At 37.2% G+C, this 26,920-nt stretch overlaps 2 protein-coding genes across 4 annotated transcripts in view; one reads left to right on the top strand and one right to left on the bottom strand.

Moving 5' to 3' along the window:
- Positions 1-26,914, bottom strand: part of ZBTB49 (zinc finger and BTB domain containing 49) — a 36,803-nt gene extending 9,889 nt beyond the window's left edge. For 2 of the 3 annotated variants that reach the window (XM_069069895.1, XM_069069907.1), the window contains exons 1-4: positions 26,763-26,914; positions 13,714-13,884; positions 11,729-12,837; positions 9,199-9,245 (exon numbers count right to left, since the gene is read on the bottom strand). In XM_069069895.1, coding sequence (XP_068925996.1) covers positions 9,199-9,245; positions 11,729-12,837; positions 13,714-13,865 — 1,308 coding nt within the window. In that variant the 5' untranslated portion in view covers positions 13,866-13,884; positions 26,763-26,914. The other variant, XM_069069899.1, reaches the window with a different exon arrangement.
- Positions 1-26,920, top strand: part of TMEM128 (transmembrane protein 128) — a 480,334-nt gene that overhangs the window by 398,164 nt on the left and 55,250 nt on the right. The gene's annotated exons all lie outside the window — the stretch shown is intronic.

Here is a 26,920-nt window from a genome sequence, read left to right as displayed (position 1 = left end):
AGAGAGAGAGAGAGAGAGAGAGAGAGAGAGAGAGAGAGAGAGAGAGATTTGGCTGGGGGTGAAGAGTTTTATTTTGGATGTGTACAGTATGAAGTGTGAGCTAGAAATCTATTTCCACTCTGGGTAAGAAAAACAAAGAAACTTCTATTTCCCTGAGGCACAAGCATAGGAGAGGGGAAAATAAAGAGAAATAGAATGCCTTCATCAGACCACATCTGGAATATCATGCTTAGTTCTAAATAACATACTTTTAAAGGGGCAAAATCAGGATGGTAAAGGTAAATGATATCATAATCTTTGGAGAAAGGAATTGGGGAAGCCTAAAAGGGAGAATTTAGGGGGGAGCCATGATTGCTAAGTTCAGGTACCTAAAGGGGTGCTTGTGGAGGACAGATTTTTTTATTTGTTTATGTTTTGTTTGACTCCAGATGACAGAATTAGGACTAGCAGGTAGAAGATTTAGGGAGGCAAGTTTCAGGCCAACATCATAGAACTAGCTATCAATGAAAGCAACCCCCAAATGGAATGAACTCTCCTTGTGAGGCAGTGGAAGTGCTTGAAAAGAGGCTAGATAACCAACTGTCAGGTATGCTGTAAAGAGTGAGTAGGGCTCAGATACTATGACTCCTGGGTATCTTCCACTTGAGACTACACAGTTCTAGATTCCTAAGTGGTCCATTTTTTTCTATAATAGGATATTTTTAATAAAAGAAGCTAATTTAATTTAGACGTAATATTTCCTTGACAAGTTCAATTAGTTCCATTGGATGGGTTTATCATTTTAACTTTCCTACTAATCTATAAAATGGCAGTTAATTAGCCATGCAGCTATTCATATTTTTTTCCCCAGAAATTTTACAAAGTACAAAATTCAAGTTGGTGGAGATAATAATGTTCATGTAAAAATCAATATTAAATTGTAAAAAAAATACAGTAATACTACAATGGTATTAGAGTAAAAAAACAAAAAAGAAACCCACACCTCTTTTTTGCCTCTAATCACCATTTAAATGACTTAAAAAAAAAATATATATATATATATATTTATCTTGTTTTGGCACACCACTGCCATAATTTAGCTAAGAAGTCTTCTGGATGTATCATCCCCCCAGTTTAAAAAAAATTTTTTTTGCTTTTTGAGGGGCATTTGGGGTTAAGCCCAAGGTCACATGGCTAGTTTTTGTGTTAAGTGTATGAGGCCAAATTTGAACTCAGGTCCTCCTGACTCCAGGGCCGGTGCTCTATTCACTGTGCCAACTAACTGCCCCTAAAAAATTTTTTTAAACTACTGTTGTGTTGCTGAGAAATCAACTGGAAAAATAGAATCCAGAAGTCATAATGCACAGGTAGTTATTACCAGAGATGATTCACAATAAGTGGACAGTGGAACAACAGCCAAGAGAAAATACGAGGTTTTTTTTAAGCTGTAATGTTCATTAAAGATACGTATATAATTCATATGTACGTTATATGTAAGCCAAAAAGTCTAAATTTAATCTGTGAATGCACATACACACATTTTTAAAAAATGCTTAAGTATCATGCAATTTATATAAAACTCCACAAAATTCTGTAGAATTTTTTTTTTTTGGAGGGAAGAGGGGTCTGGACCTCTGATTCCATTTGTATGGGAAGCTTCTAATGTAGAAACTTTCTCCATCAGTACAGACTGACAAGCTATCAATGGTTTTATAGTTAAAGGGTTATCTGGATATAGGCACTGAAAAGTTAAATTGTTGGCCCATCATCACACAAAGAAAGTAGATGATTTTTATAAATGCCAGGAAATAAGTGTTTTGTGAAAAAATATAGTTGGCCTGCATAGAAGGAACAGTATTACAAGGAATCTTTATAAAAATATGTCAGTTTGCCTGGAAACAGAACATTTAATGAGTTTCTATTAGTAAGAGGATGTGATGTTACATCTGCAAGATCAATCTTTTTTCTATTAAATTTAAGAAAAAATTATTACAACTATCTATAAAGCGCCATCTGGTTAACTATTATTTTATATTACTTTGTATTTTGAAAGCCAAAAATTATAATATAAAATTATGAAATCTGCTATGGTTTTATTATATCTTTTGATTTGTTTTTAATAGTCTTTTTCTTTTAAATAAATTATATAATAATTGATTTTAAAAAACACATCTTCCATTTAAAATTACATGATACTATTAGAAGGGCTTAATTTCTCTTAGTTATTTAATAATGGAAATTTATTATGAATTTTGATTAATTTTTAAAAACTGTCCCTACAGATTTGCTATATTAGAGCACAGATTTCACACTTGAGTGCTCCAAGACTCTGAAATTTCATTAGTGTGTATACTCCCTCCACTGATGCTGATAAGAAGCCCTCTAGCACTTCAAAAGTTACTGTGGCTAAAAATATCATCAAACTGCAGCCAACTTGGTGAACATCTCTAAGCATACCTGGGCTATTCTCAGATAACGGTGACAAGAATATCACTGGACCAATCATGGAAACATTTCTATCTTGGAAGCATCTTTCAGGGAATGTGTTTGTTTCTATAATTTTTGAAAAACCACAGACACCTCTATGCCACACTGAGGCATAGAGTCCAAATAAAAATCCCTTCATCTTAAGAGTTGGAAGGGACCTTAGAGATGAATACTTAGCCAATGCAAGAACTGTTTCTGTAAGATCCTGACAGGTAATCATGCAGCCTCTACCAGAATGGTTGTAGTGATGGGGACTAACATACTAACACATCCTACTCCATTCACTGTAGGGCTGCTCTAAGCATGAGAAAATCCTTTCTAATACTGAGCCAAAACAAAACCTGCCTTCCTACAACCTCTACCGAACAGGGCTAGTTTTACTCTCTAAAATGACATCCAAACAACTCCCTTTGAAAGGTTGCAGCTCAGGGGCAGCTAGGTGGTGCAGTGAATACAGCACCAGCTCTGGAGTCAGGAGGACCTGAGTTCAAATCCAGCCTCAGACACTTAACACTTACTACCGTGTTTCCCTGATAATAAGACCTATCCCGAAAATAAGCCCTCCCCTTACTGTGTAAGATTCCTCTAAAATAAGCCCTATTGAGATTGCTACTGTAGTGAAGGTGATCCCCCCCCGTGAAACGCACGCCGCGCTCCGAGCTGCATCCAATCAGAGCTGCAGCAGTAAGGGCGTCATCCTGTTCTTCCCCAGTGATTTGCTTATTGAATAAAGGTACATTTTTTTGTTCACATTTACCTGTTTATTAAAATTGCTGTCAATGTTCATTAAAATAAGCCCTCCCCTGAAAATAAGCCCTCTGGTGTTTTTCTGTCCAAAAAAAATAATAAGACACTGTCTTATTATCGGGGAAACACGGTAGCCTTGTGACCTTAGGCAAGTCACTTAATCCCAATTGCCCTGCCTTCTCCCCTCTAAGGACAAAAAAAAAGATGGCAGCTCTGCAAATACTTGAAGACAGCACTCATTTCTCATTAGTCCTCTCTTTTCCAGGCTAAATATAAGCAATTATTTTGTCTGTTTCTTATGTGCTATTATGTCCACTCTTCCTTTTACTCTGGCAAACTCCCATTTGCCAATGTCCCTCTTAAAATATGGTTTGTTGCTGTTTAGTCATTTCAGTCATGTCCAACTCTCAATGACCTTATTTGGGGTTTTCTTGGCAAAGATAGTGGAGTGGTTTGCCATTTCCTTCTCCAGCTCATTTTACAGATGAGGAAACTGAGGCAAACAGAATAAAGTGACTTGCCCAGGGTCACACCTAGTTAACATCTGAGGTCAGATAGGAACTCACAAAGATGAGTCTTGTTGACTCCAAGTCCAGCACTCTATACATTATACCACATAGCTGCCCATAATGTATGGTGCCCATAACTAAAAAGTAGATTGCAAATATGATCTGGCCAGAATGAAATGGGATTATTATTAGCTCCTGTGATATGAACATTATATGTCAACTAATGAAGGTATTAAACTTGCCCTGTTTTAGCCACAGAAAGTAGAACAAGAAAAATGAGCTGAAGTTACAGTGAGTAAAGGGCATATTTTTCATCAATAGAGGGGAAAATGTTCTAATAATAAACACTATCCCAAAAATAAAATGAATGACTTCAATATGTAACGAGTTTCCCATCACTGAAGGATTTTAAGTAGAAGATGAATAACTGCTTGTTATGGATGTTATAGTAGCAATCCATGTTTCAAAGATGGGCTCTACTAAATAACCTCTGTGGTCCCTCCTAATTCCAAAGTTCTATAATGCCAAAGATTGTGCCAGCTACATCATATAATGAATTTATGGTTAACTAAAATCCCCAGATCTTTAAGAAAAACAAAATTAGAATTTTAAAATAACTTCCAAAAAACCAATTTGGTTCTTACTAATAAAGCCATTTTTCTACTTTTAAATTGACCGATGCAGTCAAAATCCATTCTAAGTCATTGCTACCAAAGCAAGCATTAATGCTAATCACAAGGCAGTCTTATTTAAACCTATAAATACAGCTATATGTTGATACAGGTTTACTTTAATCCATAAAAGACTATTTTGGTTAGGGTTTTAAGAAATTAATTATTAGACTATTCAATTTACATTTATTAAATATCCATTACATGCACAGTTCTTTATGAGAAAATTAACAACTCTACCTATAAGGATTGCATAATTTAACTGTAATTTAATTGTATAATATAATTTAAATAAAACAGATACGTAGACAATAAATGTAACTAAAAAAATCATAGTCTTCAGAAATACACAGGTATCCCCTACACAGAAAATAAAGGGCAGGTAAATTAGCATAGTACCTGATATTCTTAAGTATTAAGGCCAGTAAAGTTATTCTGAGAGAGCTTCACGGAGTTGAATATGGAACAGGACCTGAAGGAATGGGATGGGATGGCAGAGTAGAGAAGTACTGAAAGGACATTTCATAAAAAGAATGTCTTGAGCAACGTCTCTGAGGGTTGTGGAGAGGTTAAGTAGGTTTAAATACCTGAGCTGGTTCTTGAAGGAGAACGATAGCAGTTCACATGTCTCTAGTTAGCTACCCTGTACAGTACACATTCCTCAAAATGGCCCTCTACAGTTGGAGAACAGAGGCATTTTCATGTTCATTTTATAGAGGAGGAAAGAGAAATGTACAGACACTTGCTCAAAGAATTAAACTCAGATCTTCTGACTCCAAGTCCCAGTGTTCTTTTTAGTATCCTATGCTGCCTGCCATCCAAGAAACAAAACTTTGATGGGAAGAACCATGAGGACATCTGCATTTCAGGCAGAAGGAATGATGGGATAGGGAGGCAGAGGTGTCAGGCCAAGAGAAGTTGCCTGGTGTGCTTGAGAACGTTAATGGCCTGGCCTGGCCTGGCTAGAACACTGGCTTTCTATAGGCAAGTAGAAGGAGATGGTTTGGTTGCTTGAATCATCCCTCTACAAACTCACACAACACACATTAGACAGAGACAGAGAGTACAAGTGCTTACTTCAAGCTGGAAGGATCAGAGAAAATTCCTGAGCTGAGATTTGAAAGTTAAGTATATCAACAGACAAGAGCTAGAGAGATCGGCATTGTAGGCATGGGGAGTAAAACTGCTAAACTGAATCCCAGGCAGACACAGGGATTCTCTCTGGTAAGTAAAGAAGACTCACGAAGGGTTTTGTGGAGTTAAGTTACTCCATCATTACACTTTAGGAAGACTGCCCCCACACCTGGAATGTGCTTCCTTCTTAATTCTGCCTCTCAGAACCCTTACTTCCCGTAACGATTCAAAAGGGCCATTTCTTATATAAAGCCCTTTCTGGTTCTTACTGGTCTTATCTTCACCCAATCCCATTTGTTTATCTGTATAGGTGCCATATCTCCCCCAGGAGAATACAAGTTTCTTGAGGATGAAACATTTCATTTTTGTGTCTGTATCCTCAGCACCTACCATAAAGCCTCTAACACTGTAGGCACTAAAAGAAATTATTTTGGTGAATTTAACTTGGGAGAGATTGGAGGGAAGGCAGCCAGTTAGGAAGCTATTATGGTAACACAGGAACAGAATAACAAAGGCCTAAATGTGCATAACTAGATCAAGGATCTGTGATTTGGTCAGTATGAGAACTTCTGACACAAAGACCCGCTGTGCACTCTGTAGCTTAGCAGATACCATAGAGAGTTGCCTGAGCTTCCAAGAAGTTCCATGGCTTGTCCATGGTCAGACAGCCAGCATTAGATGTGCCCTCTAACTCCAGGGGCATTTCATCCACTACACCACACTGACAAACTGCAAATGGCACTATTTCTCTGTACAGACTTTTTTTCCTTATTTATCTTTTTATTTTCTCCCAGTGCCTAGTGAAGTTTTAATTCAACAAGGCTTAGGATCACAAATTTAGAGCTGGGAGAGAACTTAGAGGCCATATTACAAAGAGATAAATGAGGCCCAGAAAAGTTCAACAACTCACCCGGAGTCACACACATAGTAATGTCTGGATATGAACCTAGGTCTTCTGGCTGTAAATCCAGTGCTCTTCTGACTAGACCTCACTGCTTCTCTATCAAGTGTGAAAAAAAATAAAAGATAACAGGCTTTGAACTTCGATACTGAGAGAACAGAGAAGAGTAAAGTCAGGAAAAAATGATTGGGGAGGGGTTCTTGGAGGGGGAAAAATGACAAAGGTGATTTTAGACATATTTGTTGGGCTAGAAGTAATATTAGGACAACCAGATGAAAACATCCAGAAGACAGATGAAAATAAGGGATGAGAACTAGAAAAAGTGATCAGGGCTTTGCCTATAACGTCTTAGATGTCAGCTCCTTTTCCATTCCCAATGACATCCTAATGGTCATCAGACACACCAGTCACCAGACTGATCTACCCAAAATTCTGCTTTGGTCACGTCAATCTAATGCTCATAAATTTTCACTGCCCAGTCCAAATCCCTTTGGTACCAACCTACCTTTCCAATTTTATACCTGTCCAACTCGGATGTTCTAGCTAAACCAACATATTCATTATTCCCCAAATTAGCCTTGCACTTTCTTGTCTCCACACTTTTGTTCAAACCATTTAAGTCACCTCAGAATGCTTACTTTTAACCTCCTCCTCTTTCTCCATCTTTTGAAAACCTACTTTCCTTCAAGGACCAGTTCAAATCCTTCTCTGATTACTTCTGCTGAAAGAGATCTTTCTCCCCTGAACTCCTATAGCAATGTTTTATACCATTTGTATGGAACTTATCACACACGGTTTAGTATGAGTTATCTGCATACTGTTATCACCAACTAGGTCTTAAGTTTCTTGAGGGCAAAAACTGGGCTCACAACAGGAATATCCCAGCTCCTAACATATATACCAGGAGATCAATAAGTATATCTTGGCTCTGTCATGTATAACCTTTATGATGTAGGTAAATCATTTAACCTATCTCTGTGTGTGTGTCTTTAGATTAAATCTTCAATGTTTCTTACAGCAGACAAAAGGAAGAAGAACTCATAAAGGAGACAGAAAAAGAGAAAACCAGGATAGTGGAGTGTCAAGAAATTTGAGAAGAAAGGAGGTAACCAAACTGTCAAATGTCAGGGAGATGTTAAAACTGTTTCTCTCTCATCTCTTCAACAAGATTGTAAGATTCTTTAGGGCCGGGGCCAGACACTCCTCTGGATTCCCCCACAAGCCTACAAAAAAGCTTAGTGAATAATTGGTATATAATAATTATTTGCTAAGTTATTCTGAAAAAAGGTGACTGGCTAAGGAATCAATTGAAGCCAGAAGCTTTAATGTGAGGTGAGGCAATCACAATTGGCAATCTTCGAGGAAGTTGATATTAATGAAATGATATTGGAAATAAATGGTTCTGGCTCTTAGAGAGGTAAGAAAGAATACTGTTGCCATAATGGTTGCTTAAGGTGATTAGGACATGAATGAGCTCTATTTCTATAGAAGGGAAACCAAAGATAAGAGAGGAAAGATCCAAGGTAATGTTATATAGAAAAAAAAGTATCTTGGTAGTGACCTAGATAAGAAAGATGAGAGATTAAGGGCTAAGAAAGGAAGGTATAAGACTGGGGGTCAGGGAGGATATAGGAATTGCTGGAGGTAATAGAAAAGTGGAGCAGGGAATAGGGAATCTTAATGACAGGGTGATTTTTAATCATTTTCCTAATTCACCAGACTTGGCTGCAAATACCTTTCAGGTGTTTAAAAAACCTCTACCCTTAAAGGATCCTAAAGAATATTTATCCTAAAGGATAAATATATGCCACTAAACATACTGAAAAGCACATGCTTTAGGACTCATAAGGAATATCCCAAAAGAAATGTTTTGAGCAGTGCAACAACACTGATGACAGAAGCATGCTCTGCTGCAAGGAGGTGACTTTGTCAGGAACAACATCCATTTGTCTACTGAAGCACAGATATGTTTAATACGAATAATTCTATTACTTAAAAGTCACAGCTTACAAGAATGATGTGGATTCACCAATTAAGTAATAATTTAATTAGATAGCCATATTTAGGATGTGTCAACAATGCAAAGATATATTAGGTACTGTGCTGATAAGGGACAAGTTACAGTGAAGCAACAGATTCGATCCTTTAGCCATAAGAGGAATGAAAATAAATAACAAAAGCCCCCATTTACACAGTGTTTTAAGATATACAAGTGCTTTTCATATATGATTTCATTTGATCCTCATAACAATCCTGTCAAAGAGATGCTCAATAAAACTAAAGAGACCTCTCCCCTCCTCTAAGATTCCTTGGATCCCTCTGTGCAGTGGAGGACATCCTGGAGCTGAAGTTTATGCTGTCAGGTTCTACTCTAAGCTGAAAAGGCGTTCAAGCATGGACCAGTCATTGCTGTCTTTTTCAAAGGCAATCCAAAATTGCTTTTGGGTATGTGCACTATTGGTTTTACGGGGAACTCTGCAAAAAGGGGAAGGAAAATCAAGCAGAATTCAGTCCATCTTAGTATTATAAAAGTTCATTCACTTGAAAAAAATTTTTTCCCTCTTGTCCCTTATAAAGGGAAATGGAATTTTTTTTTTCCCTTTAAAATTATTTTTATCCTGGCTAACTAGAAATCCTTTAAGCAAGATTTCGTAAGAAAAATGCAAAACCATGTCTCATAAATACTACAAAGATAACTGTTTTATTTGTACTAAAAACAAGCAATTCCCTTAGGTTTCCAGTAATTAGCTATAAATAAAATTTTTCCCACCTGGGAGAAGTGTTTCCCACAAATGTTACATTCAAAAGGTTTCTCACCTAAAACAAAAACAGAACATGTAAAATTGTTAGTAGTGATGGTGTAATCAGTGATTATCTTTGAAGAAGTAGTTTTTATAAATAGTAACACTGTGTGTCTGAATCATTTACACATAGTCATAGAACCTATCTCTGATGGGAATAAAAAATGATTTTTTTTGTAATTGGTTGCTTCCCTCTAAAATAACTATATCTAGTCCAAAATGTCTAATTATCATAGCTAAACAACTCACACATTCAAATGAAAGCCCCATCCACACAAAATACAAAACCTTTCTGTCTTGCACCCCCATTCTGGGCCCAAAAGCAGAGGTGCTCTACCACCAGGGCTATCCCAGCAGCCTCTTCACCTCTTCTTGCATAAACACTCCCACTTCTACCATTTGTTTCAAATAAAACACCTGACATTGCTTGAGGGCTTGAAAGCTTACAAAGTACTTTAAATACACATCTACAGATACAGTTTGATTGCTACAATCCCATTAGGATCCCACAAATATTCTCCTTATTTTACAGATTAGGAAAACAAGCTCAGGGCAGTGACCTGCCACTTGATAACCCAATAAGTGAAGCTGGCATTAAGCCCTGAAGGTCTCACTGGACTTTAAGGCCAGAGCTGTTGAACCTCTGCCATTTGCTATGCACATAACAGAAGGGGGCATGGAAGGGAAAGTGTAGGGAGAATGGACCCACAGACTCTAGTGTAAGGGTGAAAAATTATGATTTTCCTTGACCTTGGTCTGAATTAACAGATTATTTTTAGTTTTCATTATTAGTTGTGGTCTTTTGCTGGAACAAAGTACTGACTTTAAATCATGCTGTCTGGATAGGTGGGGAGGACAAAAAAAGTCCTATTTTTCTCATTCCCTTCATATTAAATTAAAGCTTATCAAAATATATTGCCAGAGAAGAGATGGCACATTACCTATAACATGCCCCTCATCTTTAGAATTAAATTTTTTTCTTCCTGCTCTGGTAAAATTATAGTTTATTGGTCTAGTAAAACTACAGATTACTGACCTAGGTTTATGATGGAAATAATATGTTTTTATTTGTATCTCTTTTTCAAAGTATAGGTTGGCTTTGTGGATGATAGAATATCCTTGATCATTGGCTACTCTCTACTCATTTTTAATTCTAAATTTAATTCTATAGACATGTCTGGGATAATGTGATAATAGGTTCAAGGACAAATTAAAATTGTTACCAGAAATACAGTAAGAAAATTGGGGTCACATGTGGCCTAGGCTCACAAATTATTGAGGTCAACAACCATTCGTAACAGAGTACCACATATCTCAAGATTTATTTCCTTTTTGACAATATTCTTTGCATTAATTTTGAGTATACTATTACTGTCATTTAAGAGATGTGCCTTCAAAGTACAAAACAATATTTTGCTGCCTCTGAAACTACAAAGATAAGGTTTTCAATATCAAATGTGTGTGTTTTTGCATGCATGTATGTGAGAGAGGCAGATAATTATGCCTCTGAAATTTTTTTTTATAATTCAGAGGTACAGAAGTAAAACCTTTTTGGACAGAACCTAGGGTTAAAGACAACTTTGCTTTTTTGCTCTTTAGGACAGAGTAATTTCAACCTAGTAAACAACAAAACTAAATCAAGACCTGAGAATTCTAGGACACAATAGGAAGAGAAATATCTTATCAAGTGATATTTCTTGTATTGATCATAATCGTGTAGCTATTTCCATAATAATTGTCATGAAAACATTCTAAAACACATAACACCTCAGAAACCCATAATATGCTGGCACATCTTTGTGAAATGTTTATTCTAAAGTAATCAACTTTAGTTATAGAAAGGTAAGGTACAATTTATATAAACTATTTCATAACACTTTATTTTTTAAAAGATGAGACTATTTTGAAAAATAGGAGAAATGAAAAGTTGACCAATTTCAATCTGTATATATTTGTTTTTAATAATTCTCATTTTTAAATTAAAATTTTAAAACTGGTCCCTATAACCAAGACGTTTCAAATAATTTATCAGATTTGTTCGTGAAAAAAATCAAAAGACCTTCCTTTTTTCATGAATTAACTGTAAATTATACAATTAAAAAACTAGTGTAAGCTATGGCTGAGAAATATTCAAATGAACAGGATTAAACTGAATATAGTATATTAGAATATATGAAAACTTAATGACATAAAAATAAATATTTTTTTAAAACTCAAAGGTTTAAACATTAATATGGAACAGAAATCAAATAAGATAAAAAGATGCCACTTTTTCTGTTCGGGGTACAGAGAACTATTTGTATAAGTCTTAAGATTTAGTAATTGCACCTGCAAACTAAAAGTGAAAAAAAAGGAAAGGTAGCCAAAATGCTCCCTTGAAAGATACAAATAATCTTTGCAACCATTAGTTTCATCAACAATAGAAAAACCTCTTGCAAAAATGTGAGTGAGCAACGCTATCTAAAAAGCGTTCACCATTTTGTACTAAAGGCACTGTACCTGTATGGGACCGTTTGTGAAGCTCCAAAGTGCTTGGATGTTTAAAAGGCTTTCCACATAGTTCACAAGTGTATTGTCTTTGCAACTGAAGAGTTTGTGTCTGGTCTTTCAAGACGACAGTGCCCTCAGTCCTTTCAATTTCAGCAACACAATCAAAATTCTCTGAACTAATGATTTCTTCACTTTCTTTTTCTTTAGTACTTTGACTAATAGTTTTCTCTACAGTACTTTCACTAACTAAGGGTGACTCTGCTATTCCTTTTGCTAGACAATGATCTGCTTTGGCTTCAGATGATTCTTCTGCAGACTGTTGGGATTTTAGGAAGCTTAGTTTCTTGAGGTGGATAGCTTTTTTCAGTCTCCTCTGCTCAGCAGGCTGCAATGATGTACTGTCAGACTCCAGTTCTGGGGCAGCTTCATTCAAAGGCTGGGCAAGGAAGTTAGAAGGGAGGTGTTCAGAAGACTCCAAGATACATTCAGAGGGACTGACTGTACAGTCATGGTTTTCTACCGAGTTAAGATCTGTAGATGCACTGAAAGCAAAGGGTTGTTCAATTACTCGTTCATGACTGGAACAAGAAGTTTGTTTATAGAACTGTTTACTGTAAAAGTTTCTAAGTTTGTAATAGTAATTTGGCTGCTTAAATGGAAGTTCTGTACAGCCACCATCTATAGCGTCAGATGTCTGTTTTGGTCCTTCACCAGAATTCTGAATGTGAATTGACTGTGGTCCATGGGAAGGCTGGCCATCCAAAACCTTAGGAGGCTGTGCACCTGCTGAACACTCTTGCAATAGGTGAGGAGGGTAGTTTTCACTCATAACACCATTTGCATCAGCAGCTAGAGCACTGTGCAGGGAGAATGCATTATTACAAGGCAAACTGGGCGACTGCTCGATAGCAGTAGATTTCAAAAATGCATGACACATATTCAGTACATTCTGTACTTGTAAACATTGTGCTATGTCCAACATTGTCTGTATATTGTCTTGGTTAAGATCCAGGTGAGAAGTGTACATGAAATCCAATATCTGCCCTATGCCTCCTACATTTTTTATATCCAAATGAAAAATGTCATTCTTCTGGCCTGAAGAATTCTGAAATAAAGTCCTGATGAAAGAAAGTATATCTGTTTATAGTGTAAAAGAACACATCTACACTAACAATCTTTGCATCCAAATAAGCCCACGTTAATAATTATCAAACACAAAAACATAAGGATCAAAAACTTAAGAGTTTTTAAAAATCCCATCTTTCTAACAATTTGGGCAAATTAACTATCAAAAAGGATGGAGAAGATATCACTGTGAAGTTCACACTTTAAATCTGCAACTAGCTTTTAAAATTCAAACTATAATGTGAATCATCCTAGCTAGGTGACTTTAATCACTCACTCTCTTAGTGCCCCAAGCAATTCTCTAAGATTATAGTTTACAGATGAAATGCTAATCTTCACCGTAAAGGAAATTTGCCTCATCAGGGGAGCTCCCTAGGCAGATGATATCATAGGTTTGGACAAAAAAAAGTATAGATAACATATCAATAAATAGAGAAAGGTTTGAAGATAATTTCTAAGGAAAATAAAATCTACTTGGTATCTATATAAAACTGTCTCATGTGGTATAAATTTCAGTTTATCAAAAAAGCCCCAATGACAGGTGTTTAATTCCTTAATCTATTCATTCCTAAAAGAGTATGAATTGTTTTTAGATCACTGGAACTGATTTTATAAAGTATTTCATAATTATTTTTATTAATAATTGAGCACTACTTTTATGGCATCATCTTAATTGTTGAAAAAATTTGAGGTAGGAAGCTCATAACATTCTTTCAGACAGATCTGCATAGTTTAAAAAGGAATAAATTTGAATGGAATTTAAATGGAGAATATTATTAAAGTGAGAAGTCACACCTAAACGAAAGCATTTTGTTTGTAAAATTTGTTCTTATATATGATCAAATATGAATCAAGTCCAAAACACACACCTAAAATACTGACTGAAAGAAGCTAAAACATTTTTGTGTGCCTTAAAGCAGACTCCTTTCACCACCAGCATACAGTCACAAAGAAGGCCTTGAATGCGCTGCTCATGGAGCTGCTGAAGAAGGTGGCAGCTGTGACTAGCAACAGGGTCCATACTAAATCATTCAAGATACCTAAAATAAAAATCAGAGTAAGAATATGATTAAATTTTAGAAATAATAAAAATTCACTTGAAAGCTCAAAGAAAGAAACTCTTGAAAGGCATTAAAATTGATGTTTGTTTATTGGAACAATCTCCTTTCACAAGAGAAGACCAAACGTTTCTGTCATAGGAAGTTGAAATAAGAACATGCTGTCATCATTTCAATTCTTATATTTAGCCCACTTGAACATATGAGAAAAAATGTTTAAAATACTATAAAATCTACTGGGTCTTAGGAAGTAAGGTGATTAAGATTAATTTTATAAAAATTGAGTACCAATGTATCCACCATTGTCCCTGCTCTAAAGGGGCTTATTCATTAGGAAGGCAAGCTATATAGTAAAATAGAAAGTGAACATTTAAACAATAGTAAGAAGAAAAACAAAATATATCACACAAAGCAGTGCATAACTATCAGGTGAGCTGAAGAGACAATAATTACTCTAAGAGTTCAGAGGTTAGAGATCACTTCAAGCTGGCATACTCAAATAAAAAAATTTTTACAGTACTGTAATGGGCTAGGTTTTCCCCCTACTTTTACTCTTTCTTATAAGCGATGGCTTTGGGAGGTGGGGAAAGGATATAATGAGAAATTAGGGGATGTAAAAACAAACGATATCAGCAGAAAGGCAGAAGTAGAAAGAATAACTCACTCTAAATGACTTCCCAGCAGTTACATAGCTAGTGTACGTTAAAGTTAAAGACTCAGACTCAAGCCTTCTGACTCAAGTCTGATGTTCTTCCCCCTCTACTGCCACTTTTGAGAATCAAACCAGTTTGACTGGAAAGGAGGTGAAATAAGAGAAAGAGTAGCAAAGATAAGATGGGATGAACCTGTGGAGACTGAAATTACTCATTACCCAGCAAATCAAGGTTACCATGAGCCCTAGATACAAGCAGTCACTACGCCCTGCTGATATCTCAGAAATGTCCATGACATCTACCCTGTCTCTTCCACTCCTCTGCTGCCTCCACCCAAGTTGGTTCAAGTTTTCACCACTTCTTGCCGGGATTCCTTAGAATAGCCATCTAATTGATCTTCCTGTCTACAGTACCTCTCCTCTTTATTCCTCTCTAACCCTGCACATGAATCCTCAAGTGCAGCTCTGAGGTTTCTGGATAGCTCAGAATCTTTTACCTGCTTCCATCCTAGCCACCACTCTAGTTTAGGACCTTATAACCTTTTGTCTAGACAGTTTTCTAAGTGGTCTCCCTCCTTCAACCTGTCCTCCAGTTGCCAAAATAATCTTCCAAAGGCACAAGTCTGACCATGTTGTTGCTCTGTTCAAAAATTTCAGTTGCTCTTCACTGCCTATAGAATAAAATGAAAACCCTTTAGCCTAGTTTAAATGTAAAGTTCTCCACAATATGGGGCTCCTGCCTACTTTGGGGTTATTTTAGGCTATTCATTCTTCATAATTCTGCATTCTAGTCCAAACTGGATTAAAAGCTATTCCCTGAACTAATACTCCATCCCTCTCCTTCTATTCTTACAAGCTGTTTCTGATGCCTGAAATGCAAAATGCACACCTTCTTTAACTCTACCTCTAAGAATCCTCATCTTCCTTCAAGACTCAATTGTCAGTTTCTCTGCATGAAGTCTTCCCCAAACTCCTAGTTGTTAATGCTCAATTATCCTTAGAATAGACTTACTTGTGTGTTCCCCTCCTCAGTAATGGGGACTGTTTTGCTTTTTTCATTGTATCCCCAGAACCTAATACAGTGCCTTGCATACAACAACAGCAACTTAAATATTTATTGAGTTGGATTGATATCCAAGTGAAAATATCCTTAAGGTGACAGGAAATACAGGCCTGGATCTTACATGAGACAGCACCAGAGATACAAATTTGGGAATCAGCAAATAGAAGTAATAGCTGAAGCCTTGAAAGCAGATGAAGTGTCTGTAGAAGTTAAAAAAGAAAACAACAGAAATCTCCATGGGAATAGATGGGAGATGTGAAGAGCACCTCTCCACTGGCTTCCTGCTATCTATTTACAAAATATGCTGCTCTCCCCAATTCCAAAAAAGCTTCTTTAACCCTTTCATCATTCAGTTAGTATCCCAGGTCCCCTTCACTACTAAACTTTGTAAGTTTTCCACCTTCCCTTCCACACCACTCACTCTTATCTTAAACCCTTGTGATCTGGATTCTAATCTCACCACTACTATCCCTCAAAGTTCACCAACGACCTTAGGTCAAAAGCACTAGCTGATTTTCATCCTTATTCTTTCTGAAGCACATACCATTGCTGATCACTTCTTCTTGCAGGATATTCTTTCCTCCCAAGCTTCAGATTCTCCTCTTCCTTAATCCTTTTCCCATCTCCTTGTGGGTCTCATTTGATCCCCAACTCTAAGACACATATTTTACAAGGGTCTGATCTTGGCATTCTTATCTTGATTCATAATCTGATCCACTCCCAAGGATTAAATTACCACCATCATACACATCTCTGGCCCCGACTTTCTTCTGTGCTCAGATATGCATTTTGAACTGCCTAGAGAACATCTGTACCTGGACAGATCTTCACACCAAAATAAGAATATCCAAAATCAAGTTTATTTTGATCCACCCTCTAATCCTCCAGACTTCAATGTTTTTGTCACTGGAATCACTAACCAGGAGAAAGAGAAAAAGCATTTATATATAGTGACTATTATGTGCTTGTTACAAATTATTTCATTTGATCTTTGCAATGACCCTGGGAGATAGATGCTATTATTATCCCCATTTTGCAGTTGAGAAAACTGAGGCAAATAGGTTAACAGTGACTTGCCCATGGTCATACAGCTAGAAAATGGCTGAGGTTGGAGAGCCTAAGCTCAGTTCTTCCTGACTCCAGGCCCAGTGCTTTATCCACTGCTGTACCAAGTTTATCTTCTCTCAAATTTCTTTAAGTGCTCATGTTGGAAAATCTGGTGTTTTCTTTACATAACTCTTCCTTCTTCCTGACCTCTCATATCTAGCCACCAAGGCAAATCAATTTCACCTTCATAACACACTTCACAACTTGCTTTCCCTTTATTTTCCCCACTGCTACTATCCTAGTATAGGACCTAATTGTTGTGGTTCAGCAGTTTGGGGGTTTTCTTGGCAAAGATACTGGAGTGGTTTGCCTTTTCCTTCTCCAACTCATTTTACAGATGAGGAAACTGAGCAAGCAGGGTTACTTACTAGCCCAGGGTCACACAACTAGTGACTGAGACCAGATCTGAACTTTATAAAGATGAGTCTTCCTGACTCCAGGTCCAGCACTCTATCCTCTGTGCCACCTAGCTGCCCTAGGCCCTGATTACCAACTCCTTGGACTGTTATATTCTAATAGGTCACCCCACCTCCACCTTTTTCCATCTCCAATCCTTCATATTACTACTAGAATAATCTCTTATTTCTCTGCTCAAGATTCTTTCATTGATCTTTACTGCTTACCAAGTAGCTTTCAAATTTCTCTCCAGGAATTCAATTGGCACCATCCAACCTTTCTAGCCTAACTTCATACTCCCCTCCTTCACATACTACACATGACAACTGAATTGGGACTACTTATTGAATCCCAAGCATGCCTTGTGGTTTTTTGGCTTTATGCTTTTGTTCCTACTGACCTGTATAACTCAAATGTTCTCCCTTTCTCTCCATGCTTTTCCTTTAAGTACTTCAATAGATCTCATCAGTGTGAAACTTGCCTCCACCTAACACAAACACAACCGTGCTTCACCCTGTGTGACTGTCTATTTTCTCCCTAAGAACATCCTTGAAGGATCTACCCAATGTACTTTCCTTAGGTATTCCTTATATATTTTAATAGTACAGCACTTACAGCATCCTTCTGTTACCCTTCTCTCTCTCTACAAGACTCCCCCCTTCACCATGGATCTCTCCACTGCCACTTGGGTTCACTAGAATTGTGGTTTTTTGAGGATTGTGTTGTTATAACCATTGTTACCACATAGAATAAGTTGGAGAACATTTATGTTAAGGATAGGTTTTATGTCTGAACAGCCTGAATTCATAAAAATCTCTATTTTCCTAAATGAGATCTAGACTATTCTTTTCCTCCTATTCAACTCTGGGTAAAATTTACATCTGCAGTGATTATCTCAGATATAAATACCTCCTTCCAATTGTATGTCAGTCTAGACCACATGCATTTTTCATCCAATTAGTTTTTTTTAAGCAATTGGGGTTAAGTAACTTGCTCAAGGTTACAAGGCCAGGTGTTTCTGGGTGGGTGCTAAGTGTCTGAGCCCAGATTCGATCCCCAGGTCATCCCGACACCGGGGCCGGTGCTCTTACTCGCCGTGCTACCTGGCTGCCCCCCAATTAGTTTTTTAATTTATGGATTGCTAAATTGATCTTTTGAATAATCATGGAACTCACTGGGGAAACACTGTAAAACGTCTTTGGCTTGATGGAACCAGAGCATATCCTCCACATGTGACAGAATTATCTAAAGTATCTAACTATCTATCAGGAAACCTTCAATTTTGTCCCTACAAAGATTATCATTCATATCTGTGCCAAACACCTTTGAAAAGTATATGCCTATCCATTTCAGAAGACTTTGACAATAATCTGGCTACAATTATCTTGTATGATCTTAACATAAGTATAACATTACATTGTAAGAAAGTCTAGGAAGCTCTGTCTTCCTTCACTGAATCAATTTTTTTTTCTGTAAACAACAAATAAAAAAGCAGGATTTTGCATACTTTGCACATTTCAATTATTTAACTATGAATTATGTAGTCTGCTGTGAAAAACTGTTTATGAAAGGCTACTTATTTTTATCTCATATTTCCATCAAGAATATCCTTGAATGTAGATCATTCTCAAAGATTTTATAGAGATGAGAAAGTAGACATACGGATCTGCAGTTATTGATGTCCCTCCCACCTCCCAGAAAGTAATCAGAGAGAATTTTTTTTAGGAGGAAGGGGAAAAAAATCAACAAAACCAATCAATATATTGAAAAACTGACAACATATGCAATATTCCATGACTAGATCCCCTCCCTCTGAAAAGGAAAGGGAGGGAGTTATCCTCTCCTATCTTTTCTTTGGGGCCAAGTTTGTTCTTTGCAATTTTGAAACATCTACTTTCAATTCTTTTGTAGAGATTATTCTTTCAATTTATATTGTTTTAGTAACTGTATATTGTTTTCTTGTCTCCGTTTATTTCACTTTGCATTAGTTCATAAAAGTCTTTCCCTATTTCTCTGTATTGTCACATTCATAGATTCTTATAGTACAGTAATATTTCATTATGTTCATGGATCATGATTTGCTCAGGCATCCACCACTTGATGTTTTCAATTTTTGAGTATAATAAAAAGTGCAGCTAATTAATACTGTGGTGTGTATAGGGCTTTTCTTCTTGTCATTCTTCAATGACATCCTTGGGGTATATGCCTAGCAAAAGAATCTTTGGGTCAAAGGTTAAGGTCATTTTACCCACTTTATCTGTATAATTTCAAATTGCTGTTCAAAATGGTTACACTAGTTGACAGCTTCACCAACAATGCATTAATATGCCTATATTGATAACTTTTTTTGAGTACTAATATCACATGATTTTTAAAAATTCTTTTTTTAGAATTTTTTCCTTTCTGGTATATCTTGTAAATGATTCAATACAATTCAGCACTTATTAATCACTTACTTCACTCCAGGTACTATGCTAGGCACTGGTAATAAAATGAAAGACAGAAGTGATACTGGGAGTGGCAGTTTACTTACATAGAAAAGTAAATACAATGTGTGTACATGTATCTATATACCTATATAGCTCTATCTCTCCACAGTTACTTATTAGTGAATGAATAAATGAATGAATGAATGCATGAATGTAAACCAAACTGGAAATGAATGAATGAATGAATGTAAACCAAACTGGAAGTGCTAACAACTGGAAGAAGAGTACAGGAAAAGAATCTTTTTGGAGGTGGCACTGGAGTTGATTGAGCACAGAATGATTCCTCATTGCTTTCAAGATTGTGTCTCCTTCAGAATGGTTTTTCATATGTTCTTGATTTGCTCTATATCAGACATAATTTTCTTAAGTGCTTTTTCCAATTCCTCTTATTTACATAAATAACACTGTGTAAATAATTGTGTGCTCCAGGTCAAATGTAAGCTCCCATGAGGACAGGAATAGTTTCATTTTTATCTTTTTATTCCCAGCACCTAGTACAGACCTTTACTCACAAGCCTGATAAACATTTGTTGAAGTAAAAGTAACATCCATATGAGAATGATCTTTGGACGGGAGAAATACGGACCTTCCTTGTTTAGCATATTAGAAACTGAGTTGAATCTAAATATGGTAATTTCACTACCATTTATGATGAAAGTCATTATAAAAACTTTGAAAATATGTTGTATTTTTACATCAACTTGTCCTCTTGCCAGCCTATTTTCCATATGTTCTTGGGATGATGTGGTTTAGCTGGATATCACAACCAAACTTTTAAACTAGTTTTTGGATGAACGCAGAACGATGAAGCCTTTATTAAGTGCACACTACATGCCAAACACTGTGCTGAGCTTCAAGGATACAAATATAAAGAAGCAAGACAGTCCCTGCTTTCAAAGAGCTCACATTCTAATGGAGGAAGACAAACTTATAAAGGGAGATGGGATGTGAGTTTTCTGTGTAACTCAGCATAGAGCTGAAACTGTCTTATAAGATGCTATTGATTTGCTGCTATCCTTCGTTGTAGTTTTACAAAAGAGTTTATATGCTAAAGTTGTATTGTTCCTTGTTGCAAAGTCTCTTCAAGAAGACTAATGGTTGTGCAGGCTAAGATCATTTCTGAGCTTCTTTAGACACAGTGGCCACTGCTTTCTACTGCTTTTAAAGGAAGTCATGAAAATAAGGTCAGTATCTCTACCTTTTTTTTTTTCCCAATCCCCACTTTTTGGCATCAAAAGTTCATCTGTGTAAGGCAGATTAAAACTATTATAATTTTTACAGTATTTTCTTCTAGTTTTATGTTGTTCTAACTAATCTGATAACACACAAGAAAATGATTCTGAAATTATTCTACCAGGAACTAAACATTTCCTAAGATTTAGTAAAGTTCCATCTTTTGGTGGTGATGTTTATTCTCATCCTGCCCAGTGGCTTCTAAGTCTTCAGGTATTTATGATAGAGAGATGTACAGTTTCTGAATACTTTTTTTTTTTTTGCCATTTCTTAAACCTCATTCATACCCTAAGCAAGGGTGGGGTACCTGAGGTCTTGAGGTCACAAGTGGCCTTCTAGGTCCTTGGGTGCAGTTATTGACTGAGTCCAAGTTTTACATAACAAATCCTTTTATTAAGGGGATTTGTTCTGTGAAGTCTGGATTCAGTCAAGGCCAAAAGTTCCCCACTCCTGCTAGAGAACAGTTGAGAAAATGCACCTCTCTTCCTTATTTGTGGAACTAGTGACCAAGTTCAGTTAATGTACTGGTTGGTTTAGATTAAGTTTTTTCTCTCTCTTTTGTGATTCTCTGATATAAGGAAAGACTCTCTGGGGAGATGAGAAGATATATTCTGAAATGAGGGTAATATTAAAACAGAAGACATCAAAACATTTTTTTAAACCCGAATTGTATTTTTCAGAGTACATTTAATCATCTTCTGTTGTGCCCTATTTTACACGGAAATCAACATAAAAGTGTAAGTTGACTTATTTTTTAGACTCTTACCAAGTTCTTTGTAGAATTTCTCTACCTTTTTATCTTCTGCAACAAATACTGGTGCAGAAGCCACAATTATATTTATGGTGGTTCTTTTGTTCATGCTTGCAAATTCTATAAAATATGATGTCCTAATATCCTACGAAATGTTTTGTATTCCTTTTGGAAACACAATGAAACCAATCTTTTTTCTTTTTTTAAGTTGCCTCTATTAGGAGAAGAGACATCCTTACATTGGGCTAAACTTTTTGTCTTCTGATCCAATGAGAAAGTCAATATTGACATGGTTCAATGGTTTCAAAAGCAGGTTAATTCATTATTCTCTGGACAGAGAGCTCACCTTTACACTGCTAACAATTAATGTTTATAGATGGTCTAAAAACAGTGATTCTTAGCACCCTCTGCCCCATTCTGGCCGCTGTCACTACGTAAGAAAGAGCCACACAGGGATGAGTACCATTTTAAAATGCTTCTTGTTTCACAGCTTTTCAAATTCATCATATATACTGGCCATACTATTGGTGATGTTCTGTGTTCTTACTTAAGTTAGTTCTCAGAATGAGTTTATGGTCAGGATCATGACAAAAAGTCTTTCCAGGTCAGCAGAACCTGCCAGAACGTAATTTGGGCTGGCATACTTTTCAGGAACCCAGTATAATTCTCGTATTATAATTTGAGTAAGAATTTGTGGAGAAAATCCAGTTAATGTGTAATTCAAATGTCATCTCCATCAAACTTTTCTGGATTCTCTGTTGGTAATGACCAAATAGAGTGTTTTTCATCTCTCTAATGTACCATGTAATATTATTATTAGTTATATGTTTTATCTCCCTACTACAACACAAGCATGTCTTATCAAAATTTTATATATTCCTCAGTACCCAATTAACAAATTATTAACAAATCTCTATTGATTGGGTGAGAAGGAACCTAGTTGAACTACTATTTAGGTGATGGGTGGGAAAAGTCTTTCAGAAAGTACAGTCTAAAACTAGTAAAATAGAAAACTGAAGAAGGTATAAAACTAAATCTACAGAGATTAAACATATTAAAATGTGGGCTAAATTAGTAGAGGAAACAATGTGGAATAGAAAGTAGAATAAGGAAAAATTTTGTTTCAATTTTCTCTTTTGACATTTAAGAATTGGGTAACAATGCATAAGCTACCACCTTCCCTAAGCCTTGGTTTTCTTATTTATAATTCCCACATATACATATATGTATATATAATTTCTTATATATATATATTATCTATATATCTACATAACAACATCTGTAGTGTCTACTTCACAGAGTTTTGGTGAGGACCGAGTGAGATCATGAAATACTCTTTGAAACCTCAGACAAATCATGAAAGTATGTCTTTTTGTAAGCCTGAAGGCCCACTATGGATAGCATTTATGCTTTCTAGTTCTATGTAGTGTCGATTGGCCAGTGGACAGCTATTTACAGGCATGAAAGAAATCATTGATGATTCATGTTGCCTTAGTGAATCTCAATAGGGCTGGATGCTATTCAAAGTAAGCACACAAATGTTTACTGTTTAAATCATGCCTTCATTCAGCATTTATATGTACAGTTTATACCTTGCAGTATTTCAGTTACTCATATGCTGCTTTGTAATTACTTTCCATATGTTTTATGTTACATATATGGTTCTTTCCATCGTGAATTACTTGAAGGTTCTTTGTATTTGTACGCTACCAGCAGTGATATAGCACAAAGTCCATGGAGGTCTATGGTATTCTCTGGAATTGTTTCTTCCTTTGCAGCTAAGGTGTTCACCTTATTAATAATTATTAATCTAATTAAATAGTGCTTGATTCAGCTGTTGCAAGGGTCAAGCCTTAACACTTTGCCAAATTAGTCATGTTATAGTGCTTGACCACCATGGATGCTATGAATGATTTCCTATTTTATTTTGGATTTTTTTTTTTTTTTGCTGACTCACATTTGCTTACAATTTAATATAAGGAGCATGCAGCATCAGTCATCATTTGTATAACTAGTCACGGCTGTCAGGCCCAAAGCATGCCAGGGACCATCCTGCTTGTTGGTTGTTTCCATGACCTCTGTGCCACTAAACATCTCATCCTGAGAATCCTGGGAATTGGAACTGTATGGCTGATACTGGACTTGTCATGACACTGTGCCCTCTGCATATCAAACAACTTGATTTGACCTTTTAGTAGTCAGCATAAGATAGAGGCATCTTCCTTTATTCAACTCCAAAATCTGAGAAGCATCAGCCAGTCTATATCGCCAAAGAATTATGTATATTGTAGGCATTAATGATGATCAAATTATGTAGTCAATCTGCAGAATATTCAAAATTCCTGCTACCAGTGTAATTCACACCTGAAGAAAATTACTTACACAGTACTTTTCCCCCAGGCAGCTGATGGCACAGTGAATAGAGCACTGGGACTGGAGTCTGGACTACCTGAATTCAAATCCAGCTTCAGTCACTTATTTTGCTATGTGACCTTGAGCAAGTCCCTTAACCTGTTTGCCTCAGTTTCCTTAACTGCAAAATGAGGATAACAGTACCTACCTCACAGGACTGTTGTGAAGATCAAATGATCTTCATTTTCAAATTCACTTTCAAAAAGTGATTAGCACAATGCCTTCCACATAGTACAAATGATATAAATGCCAATTCCTTTCTCAATTTGTAAAATTAATATAAACTACCTCCATGTGCATTCTATTAATTACTATTCCATGCCAGTAAAATGTCCTTCTGTTACTTTATCTAATCATTTCTATAGTCATTATAATTTTTCAGATAAAAGCTCTAAGCAGAAAACAAGTTATCACAGATTGTATCATTTAAAATATGAACATCATTCATTTTGATCTTTATAACCTGGAGAACCTAGCATTTATAACAACTACTTGATTTGGATTGCTTGTTTACTTAAGTTTATTTCCTTGAAATCTGAACTCCTCCCCCAGACATAGGAATTTTAAGTCACTAGAGAATACAAGGAAAACAAATCCTCTTTGGAGCAAAAAAATGGCACCTACCTCAGGCAGATATTTTAACATTTCTCTTTTCAAATGAGAGAAAGAAACAAACTTTTATCTAGTACTTATGTGCTCAAAACTTTATAAATATTATCACATTTGATCCTCACAACAAATTTGGAAGTTAGGTGCTATTATTATCCTCATTTCACAGGAATGAAACTGAAGTAAACAGAGGTTAAATGATTTGCCCAAGGTCACGAAGCTAGTAAGTGTCTGAGGCTCGATTTGAGCTAAGGTCTTCTCATCTTCAGGCCCAATGCTCTATTTCCTGTTCCCCCATCTGCCTCTGTGAAGAAAATGCAATTGTTATCCCTTCTCAAATGTGAACTTGGTGCTGGTAATGCAAGTTTCTTTATGTCAAGGAAAGATTTACCAAATAATGTTAATATTCTCTTGTATATTCAAAAGAAAAACCTTTATAGTCTCTGATCCTGGAAAATCATCCATGAACTCTAATACGAAGAAAAAAACTTAAAGGAAAAAAAATTTGTTGAAACTACCAATTCATAATAAATCAAACACCTCTCGCTGTACAAATTCAATTACCTGATGGAGAAAAAACTAAAGAAATTCTTTTGATTGGACCCTGCTGTCATCATTACACAAAATTACAATTCGTTTCTTTTTTTTTTCTTTTTGCTTTTTGGAGGGGGGAAGGCAGGGCAATTGGGGTTAAGTGACTTGCCCAAGGTCACATGGCTAGTTTTGTTAAATGTCTGAGTGCAAATCTGAACTCAGGTCCTCCTGACTCCAGGGCCAGTGCTCTATTCACTGTGCCACCTAGCCACCCCCAACATTTCATATTTTTAACATCTATTGCACTTATTTATAAGGAAAAACTTACTGACAGAGGAAATCACCAATTCATGCTCTTCCACCAACTAAGTGATTTTCACAGAAATTTAGAATGGGAAGAGATCTTAGAGACAATCTAGTCCAACTCCCTCATTTTACTGGATGAGGAATCTGAGAAGCTGGGAATCTGAAGTGACTTACCTCAAGTCACCCTGCTAGTTACTGACAGGAAGGACAAAACCTCTCCTTCTGGACTTTTTGCCAGTCACGCGTTCTTCCCTCTACCCCAGTATTTCCAAGTCCTGTGGCTCCCCACAGAAGCCCGGATGGGATATAACTCCTATGGCCCTTAAAGACCGTCACAAACTGGCCCTAGCCTTATCTTCCCGGTCAAAATGACTTTCTTCTAGTTGCTAATACTGGGTGTATCCCAGACATCTCCCTTGGAGCCTGCTGTACAGCTCTTGTCTAGAATGTTCCCTCCTCCTCCCCTGCCTCAGTCTCCCGGAACCCCCCCCCCCCAAGGGAGATGAAGTGGGAGATAAAACTTTTATTAATAGAAAAAACAATTTTAATTTAAAAAGCAAGCCGAATCTTTAGCTTCCTTCAGTGCTCAGACCAAGTGCCGCCTTCTCCGTGAAGCTCTCCCCCAAGTCATCTAGTGTCTATTTCACATCTATCTCTGTGTATCGTTGTCCTCTCCCCCAATCCCTCAGGCCCATTTTTCGCTTTTTTCTCTTGGCATCCCTCGCGCCGAGTAGGGCCTGTTATTATAGCTGAAGCTTAACAAATGCATGTTTATTGATCGATAGCTACGTGCAGCACCAGGTAAAGCCTGTTCCCTAATCTTAGACACTTAGCACACAGGATCCAAAACTGAGCGTTTCATCGCACGCTGTACGGCTTTCTGAATTGGGCTAATTTGAAGGACCTGGACTCAAACCTGTGACCTTGGACAAGTCACCTAACCTCTCTGGGGCTTAGTTACCTCATCTGTAAAACTTAGGAGATGGCCTAGGTCACCCCTTCCCATCCGGAGCTGCTTCAGGGCCCTCCGCGTTGGATCGGACTCTACTTCTCCCACTTCCTCCTTTCAGGCTTGGGGAGCGCTCCCGCCTCCCTCAGGCCCGCCTACCCAGCCCGAAGGCGGTGCAAGGCGCGAGCTCCTACGGTGCCCGGGAAGGACCCTTTCGGACCTGCAGCGGCGGCCCAGCCTCCCTCCACGCTCTGGGGGAGTCTAGAGGACCCTGCCGAGGGTGCAGAGATCAAGAAAGGCGGTGAGCGAAGCCTTGTCTTCCTCGGTCCCTTCAGCTAGCTCCCGAGGAGCTTCCTTACCCGTCCTAGCGGGCGCGTGCCCTCCTCCTGCTCGGGCTCCTTCCGCTCCCGCTGCTCAGCGGGAGCACCTAGGGCTCCGCCGGCGGCCGCTCGGCCCGGCGGTTTGACAGCACCCTCTATTTGCAGAGCACTTCCTTCTACGTCACTTCCGCGCAGAG

Source organism: Petaurus breviceps, unplaced genomic scaffold (assembly GCF_028583685.1).
Source record: "Petaurus breviceps papuanus isolate PSGF00001 unplaced genomic scaffold, PetGlider_PUasm1.0 140, whole genome shotgun sequence".
NCBI classification, from domain to species: Eukaryota; Metazoa; Chordata; class Mammalia; order Diprotodontia; family Petauridae; genus Petaurus; species Petaurus breviceps.
Note: the sequence above shows the minus strand (reverse complement) of the source record. Positions and strands in the feature narration are given on the sequence as shown.